This window comes from Rhamphochromis sp. 'chilingali' (genome assembly GCF_963969265.1).
Source record: "Rhamphochromis sp. 'chilingali' genome assembly, chromosome: 2".
In the NCBI taxonomy this organism is placed as follows: Eukaryota; Metazoa; Chordata; class Actinopteri; order Cichliformes; family Cichlidae; genus Rhamphochromis; species Rhamphochromis sp. 'chilingali'.
Genome location: NC_137930.1, coordinates 59,252,473 through 59,273,407, shown reverse-complemented (window position 1 = coordinate 59,273,407; position 20,935 = coordinate 59,252,473). Strand labels below are relative to the sequence as shown.

Sequence of the window (20,935 nt, the reverse complement as noted above, 5' to 3'; positions counted from 1 at the left end):
AGCCACAGAGTTCCTATAAATAGTGTCCACGGTTGGACTGCACTTATTATTAGCTAATACAAATTAATGTAAATTAACCCATATGCATCAGTAACACTTGGTCTCTTTCTAAAGTCCACAGCTAACAGCTTTTGCGCACGGATGCGCCTCTCTTTTCCCTCTTTTTCCTAGTGCCTCCTCTGACACACACACACACACACACACACACATATTAGGCACCCTTTCTCTTAAATATAGTGTAAGAGATTTTGTTTCGCGCTCAGCTCAACACACCTCTCTGCTTGAATGCACAAAACTTCTTACACGCACCATTCCCTCTAACGCTATGTGCTTTTCTCTATTTGTTATGTGCGGACAGGAATCCAGAGAGAGGCATCCACTTCCTGATTACGCGTGGTTTCGTCCCAGACACGGCCATCGGAGTGGCTCACTTTCTGCTGCAGAGGAAGGGCCTAAGTCGGCAGATGATTGGGGAGTTTCTGGGGAACAGCAAACTGCAGTTCAACAGAGATGTCCTTGAGTGAGTTCATGTCATTTCTCTGTCATCAGTCATCATTTAGGTTTATTTGATTAGGAAAAGATATAACTGACTTTATGGTGATAATAAGGCACCCCTTTTCTTATATTCTGATCATTCAAACGTTGTACTTCCAGTTAGAAATATAGGCTTCTTACAAATTTATAGCGTCAGTGCACAAACTTGTATGAACATGATGACATTTTGGGGGTTATTTTGTCAGATTTGACAAAGGTAATCCCCATAGTAATGAACCAATGACATTTATAAAACTGGTTTAAGTGCACCTCACTTTTTGAGTTTCCGATCATAAAATATTCTCTCACTCACTTTGACACTTTTTTCTTATCTTATGTCAAGCACCTTAGATCAGTGAAACAGAAACTGCGCTGCAGTCCAGCATCTGGACTGACAGCAATAGATCTTATTAACATTTACAGCTACATTGTTTAGGAGCGGATGTGAGTTAAGAGGTACAGTGGGTCATCTACCAACTGTAGGGTCAGTAGCTCAGCTACTGCTGTCTGCCTATTGAAGTACCCTTGGGCAAGATACCGAACCCCAAGCTGCTCCTGAAGGATCCATGGGAGTATGAACATGTCCATGAATGTTAGACGAGGTGCTTAGGTATAGAAAAAAGTGCTTGTATGTCTGGGTGATTGAGGCTCGTAGAGCTTTGAGTGTTTAGTACCAGTCTATTTAGCATTTACTCATTATAAAGTGAAAAAGTTTTTTTTGCTATTTGCCTATTTAATTTTCTCAATTTGAGTTAATAATCTTAACACAGTATTCATTTTGAAAATTTAAACCTTATTACACGGTTCTCTTCACCAGATTTAGATTGCTTCGTTGCTGCAAAACTGTAAATGCTCACATTTTCAGTCGTTTCACTTCTCATTGAATCGGGCTTTAAGATTAGAATTCCTTCCTGACCTTGGAAAAAAACAAACTCATTCACATGTAGCTGAGGAGCTGACCCCGCTATTTGTGAGGGTGCCCCTATTTTGAGGAGACCTGAAAGAATCAGGCTGTATAGAGGCTTTTTTAGGCACTGAGTTCTTTGTGGTTTCTTTTTTTTCTGCCTCTACAAAGGTTTCAAGGACAAACTGGCTGCTTGTTGATATTGCAGAAAATCACTGTGATACCTTATTTGAGAAATGTCTGCAAATGATAACAATTTAATGATGATCAAAGCTCCTGCACATGTGTGCTTATCTCTCTTCTCCTTGCCAGTATTCTCACAGGAAAAGTCATTTCTATACATACTTTGCATCCATATGGACCTCTTTAAAGACTTTTTCTTTTTCAGGAAAACCTAATCTCACTAATATTCTCATTTAGGTCCTTTAGTAGAGTTTCAATCATACATCATAGTACAAAGTCCGATGGTACTGTTGCTTTATATGGCTAAGAAACTGAGGTAAATAAAGTAAAACATCTGTTAAATTTGGACTTTCAAACTTCAGTTATTTTAAAAGCTATCTCAAACTGAGCTGGTTTTCGAAAGCAATTACCTTATAAATGAGCGTACGCGCAAAACTCACTTGACATGTGGCACCAGTTTGCGGAAATGGAAGACATCCATGAAAACATGCTTTTTCTTAATGCTTTGACACTCACCCCTTTTTGCATCCTCCCAGTGTAGGCTGCAGACTGAGAACCAGCGTAGCGAGGTTTTCTGCTGATGTTGTTGTACAGACTGTAGAAATAGGTCACTGCACTGAACACACACTTAAGCACACACCCTCACTTTCTTTCAAAGAGACACACTTGTATGGACACAAATACACCCATGCACCTAAATGTACATGCGCAATCTTGTACGTACTACTCCCATTACCGCAGTCTGTCCTCAGCCTTTCATGTTACCTCTCTCTTTCCCATTCCCTCTTTTCTTTTCATTTTTTGCCATCTCATCCCTCTTTTCCCACTATTTTCGGACTCTTTCTTCTCCACTGATATTTGCACAGCACGTGGGTATATGTGTGTGCACGTGCAAGCATGTTGTCTCTATGTGCATCATTCAGGTCAGTGGTTCTGTAATGGAACTATGACTGTAATGACGAGATTTGCCGTCAGCACTTGGGTACAGATAGTTTGTCTCAGATCCACTCGCACACTCACTCTGTTACCTTCTCACTACAGTGAAGTACTGAAACTAAACCCAGCTTCATTTTGCCTTTTTTTCTTGTCTTTCCCCCCCTCCCTCTCTGTCTCTTTATAGCTGTGTTGTGGACGAGATGGATTTCTCAGGCATGGAGCTTGACGAAGCCCTGAGAAAGTTCCAGGCCCATGTCCGTGTTCAGGGAGAAGCACAGAAAGTGGAGAGACTCATCGAAGCCTTTAGGTGAGACTGTCAGCTTGATCACAACCCAACCTCACTGACTAACGGGCTCTGGCTTTGATTTTTAACAATGTGCAACACAAAAACAGTGCATCATGTGACCGAGCAGGGCTGGGTAGTGCACTCTGAAGATTTTAACAGGAATGGGCCTTTTGCTTGTGGCCACCAATACAAATCAGAAAAACAATGGCACACAACCAAGAACACACACTTTGGAATAAAATTGAAGCAAAAAGCTTTTTCTGATCTCGCAGCCTTGGGGTAGCAGAATGCGTCCAAGATGGCATACTAATCAGCTCACTGTATAGACATAGAAGAATCGGCTGTTTTTGCTGGCTTACTGCGACAGGCTGTGATGACAGCAAAGCTCTGTGTCATTACAGTTTTTCTCAAATGCTAAAACACATTTCACAAACGTTACCACCAGGTCCCCCAATGTCCAAACACAACACCCTTCTCTAAAGCTACATAAACACAACCACACCTTCCCACTGCAAAACTCAAACTCCCACACCAAGAGAGCAGCTCGAAGCTGTCAAAACTGTAAACACTATACACAGCATTACACACTACAGCAAAACAATTGAAAACACAATGCTCAATTTGTGAGAAGGTTCTTTGTTTCATAACTGCCAATGCATATTTTAGAAGCTATACAGTAACGGATCGTCGTAGATCTCTGCAGAGGATTAGGCATTTAGATTTGTGAGTTTCATATGAGTAGTATAAATCTATAGAAAATCCTGCATGTACGTACACTACTGTAACACAACTCAATGCAAAAACAGAATCTATTGCACACAACAGTAATCTTGAAAACATGAACAGGGTGTGAAGTTTTTTTATTTACGTTATTCACACCACACACACACCACAATCACTGTGCGGCATCATGTCGCTGAGCTGTTGCTCGCATCTCGTCCGTAATGATGGTGCGAGGTTGTCTTGCTCTCCCTCCTGGACCTTCTCCTCTCCCATGTTGGCCTTCTCCTCTTCCTCGTTGGTCGCTCCTCTTCCTCCTCTCATTTGAACTCCTCTTCCTCATTGGCCTGCTCCTCTTCTTCCAGGGCCAGCTCTTCTCCCTCCTCTGCATCAGATTCCTCTTCCCCTGACTCTGCCTTCATCCATTGTGTTTGTTTGGAACCTTCAGCATACTGTGCACTCTGAACTTGCTTTTACATGTGGGTACAGCATTAGCAACAAGTGTCTTCAATTTTGAGTCATTGTGTGTAGTGAATGGCGCCAGGTGTGTTCCCTGTGTTCAAAGATTGGTGACTGTGGCAAGCATTTTGCATCACATGGGCTTTCATTTGAGGATATGAGCAGAGTTGTTTTGCAACATGTGTTTTAGCAAGGAAAAATGTGTTTAGATTTATGAGTACAGAGGGTTGTGTTTTGTGAATTGTGTCTTCATGTGACATGTGTTTATGGTACTGGAATATGGTGGCTACATTTAGTAAATGTGTTTAGACTACTGGTCATTTGGGTTACAGGATTGGCTTTTGTGTTTTAACATTTGAGAAAAACTGTAATAAGTTACACTGATTTCCTGTAACCTTTGAATAAACTCAACAGTGTTTGATCATCAGCCAATCACAATAGGGATGTACACTGCAGCAAAATCAGCGTGTGTTCCATCAGGACAAGAATAGATGCTTTGTTTCGCAGCTCTCTTTTCACCAGATGACACTTCCCTGGCCAAATCATTTTCTTTTTAGGCTGCTGGTGCATGCTGGGTAGTTGCGTGTCCATCCCATTCAAAATCACACATGAATATGTAGAAGTTTGTTACTCACCAAGATCTGCCTCAGTTGGTTTTGTCCTCATTTTGTGTTGAATCCAGCCCTGAAGTCACGCTAGTGTATGCTGCTGATAAAGGTCTTGAAATGCCAAGTGGAACTTGTTAGACTTACTGCAGTTTGCAGACTACACTTATACCTTTCCTGCAAACTGTCTAGCTTTGCTTCTAACAAATACCTGGATGGAAACTGTTTTATTTTAAAATCATGCTATTTAACCTTTAACTGAGGCAATAAACAGATAGAAGCAACCAGACAAATAAAAGCTGCAACTTTGGTCCCCTGGCTGGCCATGTCCTTGATAAGTCCTAAAGATATCCAAAGCGTCCCCTCAGGACTAAAAATGCAATAAAAATGCCCTTCATTGTTTTCTATTACAGAGAAATTGCTTGAATTGCTCTATACATTTAATGTCCTTCCCTTGATGTACTGCTCTTTCCCTCAGGAATGCCCACACTGTCACCAGCATGACACGGCTTGAGTCAGTGGCCTCTTTGAACTCATTAACCAAGACGTCATTTTCCCTGTTCACACCATAACAAATGTTCAGCTTGTTAGTAGGCCGCCAACAAATTTCTGCATCCTCATTCTGACAAATCTTATGACTGTTAATACAGTTTCCTCCTTCTTCTGTGACAAGGGCGGTTTGTCCCTCTGAAGACATTGAACAGCCCACAGGCCTGCTGCTTTAAGCTGAATACTATTGTCAGCATTCAAACATGTTCACAAAACCATTGTGTTTAGCAGGTAATGATCACCATGTTTACCATATCAGTTTGCATTGCTAAACAGCACGCAAGGCAAACAGCAGATGGAAGTACAGATGGTAGGAATGTCATTAGTTTTGCAGGTATTTGAGTTAAACCAAAATAATGGACAGATTAAAATGCTGCCTGACTGCACTACAAGTTTTGTCAGAGGCTCATCATCGACATTACAATTTAAATGTGAGGACCACACTGTTAAAAAAAACATCTTAAAAAAACAGTAATATTCCGGCAGCTGGGGCGCCAAAATACTACCGTAAAATAACAGAAAATAACTTTCTCATGAAAATACAGTTATTTTCAGTAATGAAAATAGAGTTTGTTGTGCTAATTTTACATGGGATTCTGCCTTTTCCAGTAAAATACTTTTATATTAGGATTTTTTCCTACAGTGCAGCCATACCCGCGACCTTGTGGTTGTTAGTTCACATTCATTGGCCGATGTTTAGCGTCATGTTATTATGTGTCCCAACATCCATCCTAGATGACATGAAATTTTCAGCAAAATTATAATTCAAATACTCCTTTAATTATTATTGTTCTCATTAATTTTCAATTTTTCCATAGTATTACATTTGAATTTAACAGATCATTCTCTCACATAACAGACAAATATTTGTGAAATTATGATACATTTCTGAATGTATTTTTACAATCTAAATATGCATACAGTGGGGCAAAAAAGTATTTAGTCAGCCACCGATTGTGCAAGTTCCCCCACTTAAAATGATGACAGAGGTCAGTAATTTGCACCAGAGGTACACTTCAACTGTGAGAGACAGAATGTGAAAAAAAAATCCATGAATCCACATGGTAGGATTTGTAAAGAATTTATTCGTAAATCAGGGTGGAAAATAAGTATTTGGTCACCTCAAACAAGGAAAATCTCTGGCTCTCACAGACCTGTAACGTCTTCTGTAAGACGCTTTTCTGTCCCCCACTCGTTACCTGTATGAATGGCACCTGTTTGAATTCATCATCTGTATAAAAGACACCTGTCCACAGCCTCAAACAGTCAGACTCCAAACTCCGCACGGGGGGACCTGGTGAATGACCTGCAGAGAGCTGGGACCAAAGTAACAAAGGTCACCATCAGTAACACACTACAACGGCAGGGAATCAAATCCCGCAGTGCCAGACGTGTTCCGCTGCTGAAGCCAGTGCATGTCCAGGCCCGTCTGAAGTTTGCCAGAGAGCACATGGATGATACAGCAGAGGATTGGGAGAATGTCATGTGGTCAGATGAAACCAAAGTAGAACTTTTTGGTATCAACTCAACTCGTCGTGTTTGGAGGAAGAAGAATACTGAGTTGCATCCCAAGAACACCATACCTACTGTGAAGCATGGGGGTGGAAACATCATGCTATGGGGCTGTTTTTCTGCCAAGGGGACAGGACGACTGATCCGTGTTAAGGACAGAATGAATGGGGCCATGTATCGTGAGATTTTGAGCCAAAACCTCCTTCCATCAGTGAGAACTTTGAAGATGAAACGAGGCTGGGTCTTCCAACATGACAATGATCCAAAACACACCGCCCGGGCAACAAAGGAGTGGCACCGTAAGAAGCATTTGAAAGTCCTGGAGTGGCCTAGCCAGTCTCCAGACCTCAAGCCCATAGAAAATCTGTGGCGGGAGTTGAAAGTCCGTGTTGCTCGGCGACAGCCCCAAAACATCACTGCTCTCGAGAAGATCTGCATGGAGGAATGGGCCAAAATACCAGCTACTGTGTGTGCAAACCTGGTAAAGACCTATAGTAAACGTTTGACCTCTGTTATTGCCAACAAAGGTTATGTTACAAAGTATTGAGTTGTATTTTTGTTATTGACCAAATACTTATTTTCCACCCTGATTTACGAATAAATTCTTTACAAATCCTACCATGTGAATTCATGGATTTTTTTTTTCACATTCTGTCTCTCACAGTTGAAGTGTACCTCTGGTGCAAATTACTGACCTCTGTCATCATTTTAGGTGGGGGAACTTGCACAATCGGTGGCTGACTAAATACTTTTTTGCCCCACTGTATGTACAAAAAAATATATTTAAAAAAAACAAGTAAATTATGTTTTACTATATTTACAGTTATTTTACCTTTGACATGTAAAATCACAGTGTACTTATGTAAATTTAATGATATTCTAGAAAGACAGTACAAAACTGTAAAATATACAGTAAGACACTGACATTACTATTTTTTGGAACAGCGCAGTTTCATGAAAACTGCTGATATACAATACTGCTAGCATGGCTAATGTAAGCATGCCAGAAATACAGCATGTCTTTCAGTGCAAGAACAAGTAAGTACAACTTCAATTAGTGATTTCTTTTCTTTCTTTCTTTTTTTTAAAAATATATTTTCTATCTGCCTGTTGTATAACATTTGTGCTGACAGATTCATTCCTCCTGGACACGGAGGATACCATTCTGTCCCAAATCTGTAGAGAACTGTTCTGCCATTTCTCACAAGTTATTTTTTTCAGCTCTCGTTGCTGGAGGGATTTTGCTGTGCTGCTATCCTTTGCAAAATATTCCAAATGAGTTATCCTACATTCAAGTTAGGGAAATATATATATATATATATATATATATATATATATATATATATATATATATATATGTATATATATATATATATATAGCCATGCATTCACTTCTTCCTTTAAAACTGATCGTTTTTTCTCTGACCTGTCCTTTCAAGACTGCGAGTCGTCTTTTCTTTCAGTCTTTGGGTATATAAAGATGCATTCATAGAGCCATCTGTAAATGTCATCTCCCCTACAAGCTTGTGCACTCATGCATTCCCATATCAGCCTACGCCTACATCCATGTTTCACTGTTGGTGCTCTTCAGCCACTGTGGTATTTCTTGCCTTATTGACATCAGGCATGCAGGATCTATCTGTATCATCTACAAATGCATTTATTTTGCTTTTCTTTTAACCAAAGAATGTGCTAGAATTCATTGATGTTATTTTCTCAGTTTTGCTGTTTTTGTGCCATGTTGTCGACAGTGGTTTTCTTCTTCGAAACCATTCCTGTCTTGTATGTACTGTTTGGGCATTTTTGAAGAAGAGTTTTCCATAAATAGTGTTCTGGTTCAGAGCATATACACATGATCTTGACCCCATTGAAAAGATTTTAATATTCATTTAATACAGAAGTGACTCCTGAGATTTAGAGCATCCTTTAAAGAGTGTTCTAGGCAGCATTTTTCAAAGAAAAGCTCTAACCGGATGCTCTGCTGTGAGGGGTAATATTTCTAACCTCATGTTGCACGAGACACAACCAAGGACAGAGCTGAGTCAGTTCCGGTTTTTACAGGGTAATTTGTGGGTGTGTTATTCAGTTAACCTGGAAATGAGATGAGTAATCACGTTTTTGATTTCTGTTTTTCAGTTTGTAATTTAAACGTACGCCTTCTTTTCTGTTTGTCTTTAATTATTTATACAAATTAACATCACATCAATGAAGAATATCATATTGTAAGTAGAAAAAATAGTACAGTTAACATAAGATGACTCACTGTTGAATTAATGCCCACGATTGTAAGTGAAGGAACATTTGATCCAGTGCAAAAATGTGGCTTGATCAAAGTGTCTTTAGCACATCTAGGGAAACACTGCATGTCTATGACACTGATTAAGACACTACTGTTTATGGGGGGTTTGGCTACACTGACAGCAAGCACCACTTATTTATTTATTTATTTTGGATTGAGACGTTTTTTAGATTCTAGATTTTAGATAATGTGAAAAGTACAGAATCCCCGGCCTATCCATTAAGAAAAGTGTTCTTATTCCAAACAAGAGGTGGTGAGGGAAGAGAGGAAAGGGAGCAGTCATGACACTTCCCCTCTCTGATTCTGATTTGAGGGCCAATCAGAACACCCACTGCGGTCATCAGTTAATCACAGAAACACTCAATCATACATACTGAGCCTCTGGGTGCAGATTATAAAGTCATCAGTGATCTGAGACCACACTTTCTGGAGCTGGGAGTTTAGGTCAGAAATGAGCGGGCTTTATCGGGACTGCCAGACATCCACTACCATATCTGTTATGTAACACTTGTTATGTCATCTGTTTGAAGCGTGTTGTACTCTTGTCGAAAGCAGTTCTTTTATACAAAGTGGTATTTGTGCCAGCTGGCATGCAACTTTTATATGCAGATATGAAGATAAGCGATCAGAGCTAGTGTTTAAATAAACTGGTTACATAAGACGGAGATGTGTGGTTGAAAATATGTGAATGAAACAGAAATACACGCTCATGCTTACCACTACCGATTTAGTCAACTGTTTGCTCACTCACTGAGAAAACATGCACACATATGCACTTTCACATCCATGCACATGCCCATTTGCATGCATACGCTCACAGATACAGCAGAGCTTGCCTTGAATTCAGTCTTTGATTAATTTTTTGCAGAAGTTGGCAAGTCTGCTGATACAGATTCATCTGTGAGTCTGTGGTTTTGTATCTATGTGCGGGTGCCTGTTCTATCTGCAAAGGAGTTTGAGACGAGCAGGATCTAGTCTCTCTCAAACAAAGGCATTTCTTCTGAACTGTACAGCGTGATTAATACTCACTGACTCCTCTGACTTCAGTTCTGGTTTGGAATGTGAGAAATGGCTTTCTGGTTGCACCGGTCTCAGATGTGACCTCTTGATTGCATACGCTCTTCCAAGTGCATAGTCCTCTAGAGCAGAGCAGCCCCTCTCCGTGTCTGCATCGTGCCTGACTGCAAAGATAAAAGCCTCCCGCCACTGAAATGGCCCACTGTGTAAGTGTAAGTGACAGTAAGAAAGAGAAGGAAAGAGCTGTGGAAGAAGGAGGGGTGGAAGTGAGAGTTTGTGAAGGCTATGGGCACCAATGGGTCAAAGCAAGTCCAAATGCAGCATCTCTGGTTCCTAAACAAAATGGGGAGAATTTTCTTAGCTGTATTGCACTGTCAAATTTCTCTGCTGTCCTGTCTTTCATATATGGTGGAGTGACGGCTTTCACATTTGAGCTAAAGTTAATTAGTGAGATTAGAAAGAGAATTATCTATCTTCAAATTACAGCAGGAATCTACTGTCTTTACAACTAGATCAGTATGCAAGCATCTCTCTTAAAGATGTCCTGATTTTTTTTATATAGCATGAACTCACCAATCAGTTGTATGCGTGTGTGTGTGTGTGTGCGTGTGTGTGTGTGTGTGTGTGTGTGTGTGTGTGTGTGTGTGTGTTTGTGTGTTAGTGTGTGTGTAAATAACTGTGCCAAAGTCTCAAGCCACCTTTTCCTTCTTCATATTTTGCTGCCAGGGAACCCAACCGCTTTTTAAATTTTTTTAAAGTGGTCTCGAGCTAGTCAATAGTTCCCCATGTTTTTAGAAGGTCTTTCAAAGTTTTTCTTTGAATATGAGTACTGCTTTTTCACTCATTTTCAGTTCAGTCCTTGTAAATGACCACTTTCATTTTCAGTCATTAAGCCATAAAAATGCACCTCAAGCACAAAACTCAAGGGATGAATCGGTTTTCTGTCTTCACATCACAGGTGACCTATCAAAGAACCAATTGATCAGTCTACAGCAACTGAACACTATCTGAAAGTTTTTTTTCCAGGAAATAGGAAAAATTCAGAAAAGAACTGACACAAGCCCTGAGCGGTGAACCTGACTGCTGAGCATCATTAGAAATGGTCTCAGTGGAAGGATGGCTGTCAAGAAGCCATTCTTAAGGAAGGAAAACAGGAAGAAAAGTTTGAGGTGTGGCAAATTACCCAAGAACTGGACTGAAAATCAGTGGCTGCAGGCCTTGTAGAGTGATGAATCCAAATTTGACATTTGGTTCATATTATTGTTAATTGTACAGAGGTCAGGAGAGAGATACAACTGCGAGCGTCTACAGCCATCTGTAAAACACGGTGGAGGCTCTGTCATGGTTTGTTTAGGATCTTCTAAAACTTGATGAAATTATAAACATAGAAAAGTACAATTAGATTTTCATCCACCATAAAATACTGTCTGGAAAGCATCTGACATACAACGTGTACTTTTCAGCCTGGCAGTGTTTCCAATTTCAATGCAATAAAAACATACCTGGGTAGAAAAACACAACATGTAACACTACCAGTCATGAATTAACAGCCTGCCCAGAGTGTGGTTCTCAACATTACTAAAGCAGTGTGGGATCATCTTGACAGAGAACAAAACAAGAGGCAGACAAAATCTAAAGAAGAGCTTCGAATATCCTTCAAGAAGCATGAAGCACTAATCTTGAAGACTACTTAAAGAAATTACAAGAAAGCTTGCCAAAGAGAGTGCGGCAATTTTGAAGAATAAAGGCGATTATTCTAAATATTGACCTTCAAGCTTGTCAGAAACCCTGTTTTTGAATCATGTGCTGTTTTTGCATTCGTGCTTGCCCATTTCACCTACACATATTTCCCATTTTCTTTGCACCAAAAGAAGAAATGAGGGGTGGCTCAAGACTTTTGCACAGCACCGTATTTGTAAGAAATCCACATACACAAATATATAAACACAGAGCATATATTTCTTATGTTGTTTGTTAATTTTACACTTGACGAGTGCACGATAGGCTCACCAAATCAAAAAGCCATGCATCGTATTACATTGCATGAATGCAAGTTAAAAATAGCCATAACAGGACTTTGACGTCATGCTGCATGAATATTATCCATGTGTATGTAATAACTTGGCATCTGAGTGTGATTTCACGTCATCATCATTATCATCTTGTTTTTTCATTTAGTTTTTCCATGTATTTCTGTGCTGCTAGGACATTTTTAACACACTGCAGTGAACACAAGTATTAAAATCTGGCATTACATTTTTGTGATGTTTTTGTTATGACAACAAAATTGTGGTGTCTTGCAAACACGTAGCAATGCCATTCTGTTAGAAAAAATTCACCTCAATCTATCCCGTCAAAAGAAATAATACTCCTCAGGATTCTGTCTGACTAATAAACAGGATTTCAGTATTGTTGCGTCAGCAATGCTTAATGTTCTCTGCTTTCAAATACATAACAGAGAAGTGTGTGACCTCCACTGAAAAAAATATAAAAATATAACTCCTTTTTGTCCTCCACAGTCAGAGGTACTGTATGTGTAATCCTGACGTGGTGCAGCAGTTTCACAATCCAGACACCATATTTATTCTGGCCTTTGCTGTCGTCCTCCTCAACACTGATATGTACTCGCCCAACATCAAACCCCAGCGAAAAATGGGCCTTGATGACTTCATACGCAACCTAAGAGGTAAGAATGTGCTCAAACTGCGAGGCAGAGAGTATTTTTCTACAGGTTTTACTCTACGTGCCATGCGAGAGCTAACTGTCCCTGTGGGCAGAGCTGGCATAATGAGCTGCAGACATGTTTCAACATTTATAGCAAGTGGTTTTATCAGAAGGGCACGAGCACTGGTTATAAATAGTAAACTTGTTTATACATACGTGCCCCTCTACTGTAGATCACTCACAGTGGATTGGTGTGGTGGAAAGAATGACGGTGAAGATGAAAAAGAGAGCAGATGGCAGGGGAAGTCAAAATTTTACAGCAGGCACTCTCTTATCGACCTCACTTCAACCTCACTATCAGGCCCGTGAGTGACAGCTTCTTGAACTGAAGTAAATTACTCAAAGAGGCTGTGGTTGGCTGCCTATGCTCGGTACCATCAAGGAAACCATCATCAGTGCGGGAAGAGATTCCTGATATCCTTGACTCGGAGCGCTGCCCCAGAGGCCGTGGCGGCGGCCCATTTAATTGAGGCTCACTTAGCGTGAGATTTAATGATTTGAGCTTGGTTTTCCAGAAGCAACTCATCGCCGCGGCTGAGCTTCCCATAGCTCTGAATGTTGTCTCCATCCAAAGGTTCAGCAGATTCATATATTAACGGCAACAATGGCCTAAGGAAAAAGGATTTCACTGTTATTTGTGCCTTTAGTTAACAGAAAAATCTATTTCTCAGTCATTACATATTTTTCCTTCATATTATCTTCTACAGCTGAGTGTGCTGCTCCACAGTGATAGTGGAACAACTGCCAGGATACAATGTCAGCACACACACGCTGCGATAACGGCACAAACTAATTTGGCATTAAAATGTTGGGTAAAAGTGATACAGTCACACAGTTTGAAATTCAGATTGTTAAGTTTACACTCAATCTCAAGACACCCATTAACTTCCTCTGTGTGTTTTTCCCTCTAATACTTCCATTAATTTGCACATTAGAATGAGTCACAGTCAAGTCTGTGAGTAATCAAAACTTTTGAGATGCTTATTTAATTTCCAGCCTAAAGAACTGTTATCTGGTATCTGATTTCAAGTATTGACTTCACTGTCTGAAATCAACCCAAAAATCAAAAAATGGATTTTTTCCCCCCATTCTCTGACTTTCTCTGTGCTCTTGATACTATTCCTGTGTTATCTCCTCTCGTACCATTTGTGGATATCTCCTCTTCAATCTGGATATCAAAGGTGATGTCACCTTTCTAATGTAATTTATTTTGTCACATTGACCAAGGACAATGTTCAGTTTTGCAGGAATAAACAAGGACTGTGTATATATTGTTTTAAACTATGGCCTTGAATGTACAAATGTGCAAAGCTGCATGCACAGTGCATGCAACAGTCAATAACTGTTGCAACGGTGGTGAGATATTTTACATATGATGTAAGTGTGCAAAAAAAGGGGGTAGAGAACGGCCAACCAAATTAACCCTTTCATACATGAGTTATGACAACCTCAGTGAGGGTTTTTTCTTAAGTATTTTTAGGCATGAAAAAAGATTTTTGAACTTCATTTTTTAAACATGTAATTTTCAAAGAGTTTTCTTTTACACATCCACTTAGTCAGCCCACTGGGTGACCAGTGGGTGGCAGGGTATGGAATGACACATCAGTGTCCAATGTAGTGGTTTATGTGCAAGCATACCATAAACATTGATACAAATACAAGAAAACAGCCTTTGAATAGCTGTCCACTGTAGTGGCCACAATGCATGAAAGGGTTATATATTCATCTTTGGCCATCACATAAGCCAACCAACAAGTAAAGACAGTTTATAATAAAGACAGGTTATAATTTAGTCAGATTTGATGTTGTGTCTGAATCTGTTTTGCTGGCGGTGGTTGTGGGGGGAGGGGTTAAACCTATCTGTTAAAATGTGTATGGTGGCTACTCATGCATTGCATGAACCCTTCATTTCTTTCAGGTGTGGATGATGGAGCGGACATCCCCAGAGAGATGGTTGCAGGTATTTATGAAAGGATCCAGCAGAGAGAGCTCCGCTCAAATGAAGACCATGTCACCTATGTGAGCCGTGTGGAGCAGTCAATCCTGGGCCTAAAAACTGTGAGTAATAGCCACGTTTTTGTGCAAGTCCTGCATTTCCTTTTGTCTTTTGAGAGAGCTGTCTGCCCTTTTTTTGTACAATCTTCTTTATCTTATATCACGGATTATTTTGCTGCAGCCCATCCCCTGCTCTGTGCTAGCTGTCATCTTCATCTCTTTAACCTTGTCCAGATTCTCGCCGTGCCCCACAGACGTCTAGTGTGCTGCTGTCGTCTGTTTGAGGTGCCTGATGCCAACAAACCTCACAAACAGAAACTGTCTCAGCTCCAGAGAGAGGTCTTCCTTTTCAATGACCTACTGTTGGTAAGATTTTAACATTTAAAAACCATTAAAAAGCACTAGAAACCATTTCAGAACATGTAGTATGTGCCCAAATGCAACCAACCATATTTCCGTGTTGTATGTCTCTAGATCCTGAAGCTATGTCCCAAGAAGAAAAGCTCTGCTTCATACACCTTCTGTAAAGCTATGGGTCTCCTAGGAATGCAGTTTCACCTCTTCAGCAATGAATGTAAGCTGCCATTTTACACTGCAGCAATTTATTGCCAGTGCAGTTTCACCCTGTGCTGAAAAATGCTGAGCCATCCACAGCACTGTTGTCTGTCAATGTCAGTGTCAGGATCCATACTTTAAGGAACTGCCAAGCACTCACCAGTATACCAGTGTTAACACGCTGTTGTCAGTGTTACAGCAGATATCCTGAAGGATATATTTTTATTCTTTTTAAGATTTAGTCTTTTTAAGTTTTTAAAGAAAGAGCATTTTGCTTGTACATTCATCAAGATGTTGTCTATGTTCTACAAGAGCATCTTACTGTCAATCTCTTATGTGTGCTGTCAATCTCCTATCAACATTTGAGTCCTCGGGTGCATCATCAAGTAAGGTTTGTGAACTTGGTGAAGCTCTGAGAATCTATAAACACAAATAATTCACTAAATCCATCTGGAAAGATAATAGAAAAGGTGTGTGAACTGAGAGAGCTTATGGGTTACTGGAAGGAAGAAAGAAAGGCTGAGATTATCTGTGTTAGGTATTGATTATTGGATTATCCATTTGTTTTTCCAGTCACAGTTATGGTAAAAACACTTCTGTTTCTCTTTGTTGGGGTTTCTCATCAGTCTATGCCCATGGTGTCACCATGATGAGCCCGTTTACTTCAGAGAAGAAGCAGCTGGTGAGTTTCTGCTCTCCAAGTGGAGAAGAGCTCAGGAAGTTTGCGGAAGAGCTCAGAGAGTCAATCGCAGAGGTCAACGAGATGGAACAGATTCACATCCAGTGTAAGGAGGAAAATCCTCAAAATCTGCAAAATCTATGTAAACAAATACTGATCAACCTGTGTACGGCTCACTGAACTTTCCCTTTCTCATGCTGTAGGGGAACTGGAGAGGCAACAAGGCATCCAGCCACATGGCTTACACACTAACGGTGGGCAAATGGATGCACATACAGGACACGGCTCTCCCTCAGGTGCTGGTTTTGCTTGTGCAGCATAACACAGAATATATTACTCATAATAATGCAAACATTGCTCAGGGGAATATAGGAAATAGAACAAGTTCTTGGAGAAAAGGTACATGAAAAAGCTGGTGAGAAAGCCATCACTGTCACTTTTGAAATATTAAAGAAAGACAGAGAAATAGCTTCAAAAAGATTGTCCAGTTGTCATTTTTACATTGTACACAGGTGTTAGAGACTTTCAGATCTGATACAGTCTCTAATTCAATAAATAATTATAATACACGGTCCTTTTTCAGAGAGAGGATGGATACCAATGTCATATGTTAATGATGAGGCTAGAGTGCCAATTACAGTTGTGGAAAAAATTTTCAGATGATCTGCAGTCATATGAAAAACTTAGTACACCCCATGATTCATTATCTTGAAGAACTATATTTTACAGAAATATGTTAAAGTTATGTGTTATCTGCAGTCTGGAATTTGACTGGGTTAGCCAATGTGTTGTAGATTTGCTGACGTGCTTTCTTTTGCATGTCCCAGTTTTGGCTGTTGGAGAGATGGCCTCATAGCAACTCTAGAAACTTTGGTATACAGAGAAGTTCATGCTTTACTCAGTGACGGCAAGGTCCCAGATCCTGTGGCTGCAAAAAAAAGCCCACATCATAACATGTCCACTGCTGTGATTGAGCACAAATGCCTCAGACGTTTGTGCTGATACGGTGTATTTGGATATTATCAGTTATGAGAAAACTGTAGTATTAAAATATGAAAACATGACATGTTCAGTTGATTCTGTGCAAAATGTATTTTAAAAAAAATATTCAAGAACCATTTTTTAACTGAATGACAGTTGCCTGTATGAGAGTCTGTTTCTGACATTTTCGAAATTCTGTATGTGAAGCTGAAATCTGCCTGTTTTTCCCCCACAGGCCAGGATGCGTACGATAAAACCGGCAACAACAACACAGTAGAGGTGAGTGCCAAAGCTACTCTTGTCTCCCTCAGGTAAGTATCTGCGTCTGCAGCTCTGTGGGTGTGGTTTTTATATGTGTGTGTGCGTGTGTGTGGTTGGACAAGGGCTGTGCCTCATCCTGACAAGAAAGTGTGCTTTATGCTTTGCTTTAAAAGAGCTCCACCTGAGGCACATCCTGACTATGCAGCCATAGATACAAAGGATGCTGAGAGGACTCTGGTGTAGTGGTGCTACAAACTGTCTCTCACTGTGCCTCATGAGTAGATGAGCAGCCACTCTACTCGCTATATAGCATTCCTTCTCTCATCAATTGCTGCTTGCCAGCCTTACTGTATAAGCCACTGCAAGCCACCATAAGCCTGGCTGGCTCCAAGAATACATCTACAAAGCCAGATAAGCTTGATACTGTTAAAGGTCTGTTGTGTGTGTGGGTACGTGTGTGCATGTCTGTACAACCAGCCCTTCCTGTAAGTAGGCGAAGTGAAAGAAGATGTTTTCTCTGTTTTATTCCTTTGCCCGTACTCCCAGCCCCCTTCTCCTCCCTTTCAATCAGTCCCTTAGATTTGTAAGTCACTGTGTTAGGGAGACACCACGCCCTCGGTGTCACCTCTTTCCTCGTCTGGCACTCCCTTATCTTTCAGCCTATCAGTCTGCCACTCAATGACCACTCCCTGTGTCGCACTCTGACACTCATAAAATCCAAAGGGTTCCCACCATAATTCCTTAAGAAAATCTCGTCTTACCCAGCAACCCTCTTCTCTTCCTAGGCTGGTGCGTGTAAATATGTGAACTCAAGTTTAAATCATCGAAGAGATGATCAAGAGAAAATGAGAGTGTGTGTTTTGCATGCGCTCGCTCTACATACTACCTACCTGCATGCCTGCATGCCCATGTGCGTAACACACCAGAGGGCTGCGTAGAGGCTGCGTTCAGGCTGGTAACTCCTCATGCGTTCTCTGACTGTTCCTAAACTAGGTGTCAATTCACAACAGGCTGCAGACCTATCAGCTGAGCCAGCCCAGCATTGAGTCAACGCCACTGGCTCTGGCTGCGCCACCTGCCCTGCTCAGCCCAGTCCAGGCCGGAGATCTCCGCCCAGAAACACTCATCCAGTGCCAGCAGATTGTCAAGGTGATTGTCATGGACCAGAGTGGGCGAGGACGGATGGAGGCATTCCTCAGCCAAGGCCCGGCCACCCATCAGCTCATCCAGTCGGCCCTGTCAACACCTGCGCGTGTCAGAGAGGGAGATGGGCCTCAACCCCCTTTGCCACCACCTCCTCCACCTTACAACCATCCCCACCAATTCTGTCCACCCGACTCACCCATGCCCCTTCACCACACCATGCCTCTTACCCGCAGGCGCAACTCCAGCGGCTCCCGCAGCATCGTTTAGGTCATCAGCTGCGTAACAAACTCCCTGCGCCAGACAAGATCCGCACACTCACACTCAACAAACACATGCTGGAGCACAAGTTAGCTTACTTTGAATAGTAAGACAAAAGAAGTGCAAAAAAAAGTAAAGTAAAGATTATATTGTGTGACTTAAATGCATTCCTCAGAATTTATTTATAGTCTTAACTTGGCTGTGTGCTTTTTAAACATGGAGTAGCTTTGATGGTATTTCTGAAAGACTTTTCTTCTTTCTTTTCTCTTCAGCCTGTCACCTGGTAGCAGCTGTTGTTGTCTGTCTGGATTTCACGCTGTTGGGTGTATGGTGACTTAGCATTTTTAAATGTCGCCTATCCAACAAGTGTACGTGAGCTTGGAGTGTCAGAAAAAAGCACCCTGAAAAGACATGACATATCTTAAAAAAAAAGGGGAAGATTCTGTTTTCTTTGAGGATATTGATGTTCATGGCATCTCCCTGTTTTCAGTATTACCACACTCAGTGAGGGATCGTTTTGCAGCTAATCTAACTACTTTATACCATAATCATTTTCCTTCATCTCTGCATAATGTGAAGAAACAAGAGCACCAGCTTATTTGTTTCTCCATTTTCTAGGGAACTCATAATCAGTGTGTGTGAAAAAAGGCAAAGAAGATAAATTGCCGTACCGTCTCTACCACCTACGAGTTAGTGTAGTAAGCAAGGATGCTGCTACTAACTAAACTATCCTAAATTAATATCCTGATGACAATCATGATTCGGTGCTTCACTGTTGCATGATTTTCTAAAATTGAACAGATAGCAGATATCCTCACAGTATCTGTATGCTGTGATTCTGAAGTTGTGCTCTCACACAGCTCAGGAAAGAGTCTGCTGCATTGCAACATGTAACACTTTATCTGCACCTCTGAGTTGTACTGAGGGGAGAGTGCTTCTGTACTGTTTGTTCAGCCTGCTTACCCATGGGCAACAGGGAGCCAGGCTGGTAATTTATCCTAACCAAGGCTAAAAGAAGCCTTTCTCCTCCTGTCTATTTACTCCAAACAGGTTGCCTTGTGCATAGGGATGTTACCTTTGGATTTAGGGAAACCTAAAAAGAAAACGTTATCCAAAAATCAAATATACATGTTTTTCTTATGCTTTGTAGTGCTGTTTTTACATCTAGATTTTTTTTTCTTCTGGTTTGAGTTGCTCAGTTGTGGACATGCCTGCCTTCTTTTGAATGTAATGGAGTTACTGTAGATAGCACTTGCCTTGCACTGCTAAAAGTAGAAAAAATGGCAGAAGGAAGCATCTATGACAAGAGGCATAACCATGATAGGATGTAAATAAGAGGTCCCGGTGCTGAGCTGTAATGTTTTGTACCTGAACACTTTTTTGGTTGGATGTACAACTCAATCCCCCCCCCAAAAATTAATAAAAACATAATGCAACAGTTTGCAGATCACACAATCCCATATGATTATCTACAATATAACATAGAAAACATACTAAATGTTCAAATTGAGGGAACCCCCCCCCCCCCCCCCCCCCCCCCGATAATGTAAAGATAAGGAATTCAATGGCAGCAATCCATCTAAAAAAAATGTTGTGACATGGCCGTGTTTACCTCCGTGTCAGCAAAGCCGTGTTGTTGTAATATTTCTGCAGTTTAGTGCACCTGCTGTAGCACTGTCTTGTTGATAGACGTGGTGGTGTCCTATCCTCTTTAAACCAGAGGATGCAGCGTCACTGTGCCTTAGTCCATTTTAAATGATCCAGAGAAGACTACACATTTTCTAGATCATCTTTACATTATGGTTGTTTAACCTGCATTTGTGGATGGCAATTTGTGTTCACAGAGAGTGATTTCTGGAAGTATTTGTGAGCCCATGCAGTGATATTTACTGTATGACAGAATCATGCCTGTTTTCAAAGCAGTGCTGCGTGAAGGCCCATTGTGCTGTTAATGATGAGATATTGACAATCTTTACAATTTTACATTAAGGAACAATATTCTGAAAGTGTTCCACAATTTGTAGATGTTGTTTTTTGCAGGTCGGTGAACCTCTGCCATCGTTGCTTCTTAGAAACTCCGCCTCACTAAGATGCCAGCCATGTTACTGACCAATTAACCTTTATTTAGTATTATATTTACACGCTGTTCCTCCCCTTTTGTTGATCCCATCCTAACTTTTTTGAGATGGGTTGCTGCCATCAAATTATAAATAAGCGTAATATTGTTCCTAGAATAATAAAATATCTCAGATTAAACATTTGTTTACACGTTTTTTTAATGTGCTTATGAGATTTTCAAATCACTGCATTGTGTTTTTATTGACATTTTCCA

At 40.7% G+C, this 20,935-nt stretch overlaps 1 protein-coding gene across 1 annotated transcript in view; it reads left to right on the top strand.

Annotated features, from left to right (window-relative positions):
• The window catches only part of iqsec3b (IQ motif and Sec7 domain ArfGEF 3b), a 32,810-nt gene extending 14,111 nt beyond the window's left edge, over positions 1-18,699 (top strand). Inside the window, exons 6-15 of the mRNA XM_080875245.1 lie at positions 359-520; positions 2,742-2,864; positions 12,524-12,690; positions 14,647-14,786; positions 14,958-15,089; positions 15,198-15,297; positions 15,905-16,063; positions 16,161-16,253; positions 17,174-17,217; positions 18,193-18,699. Coding sequence (XP_080731371.1) covers positions 359-520; positions 2,742-2,864; positions 12,524-12,690; positions 14,647-14,786; positions 14,958-15,089; positions 15,198-15,297; positions 15,905-16,063; positions 16,161-16,253; positions 17,174-17,217; positions 18,193-18,612 — 1,540 coding nt within the window. The 3' untranslated portion in view covers positions 18,613-18,699. The remainder of the gene's footprint in view (positions 1-358; positions 521-2,741; positions 2,865-12,523; positions 12,691-14,646; positions 14,787-14,957; positions 15,090-15,197; positions 15,298-15,904; positions 16,064-16,160; positions 16,254-17,173; positions 17,218-18,192) is intronic.
• Positions 18,700-20,935: the final 2,236 nt, after the last annotated feature.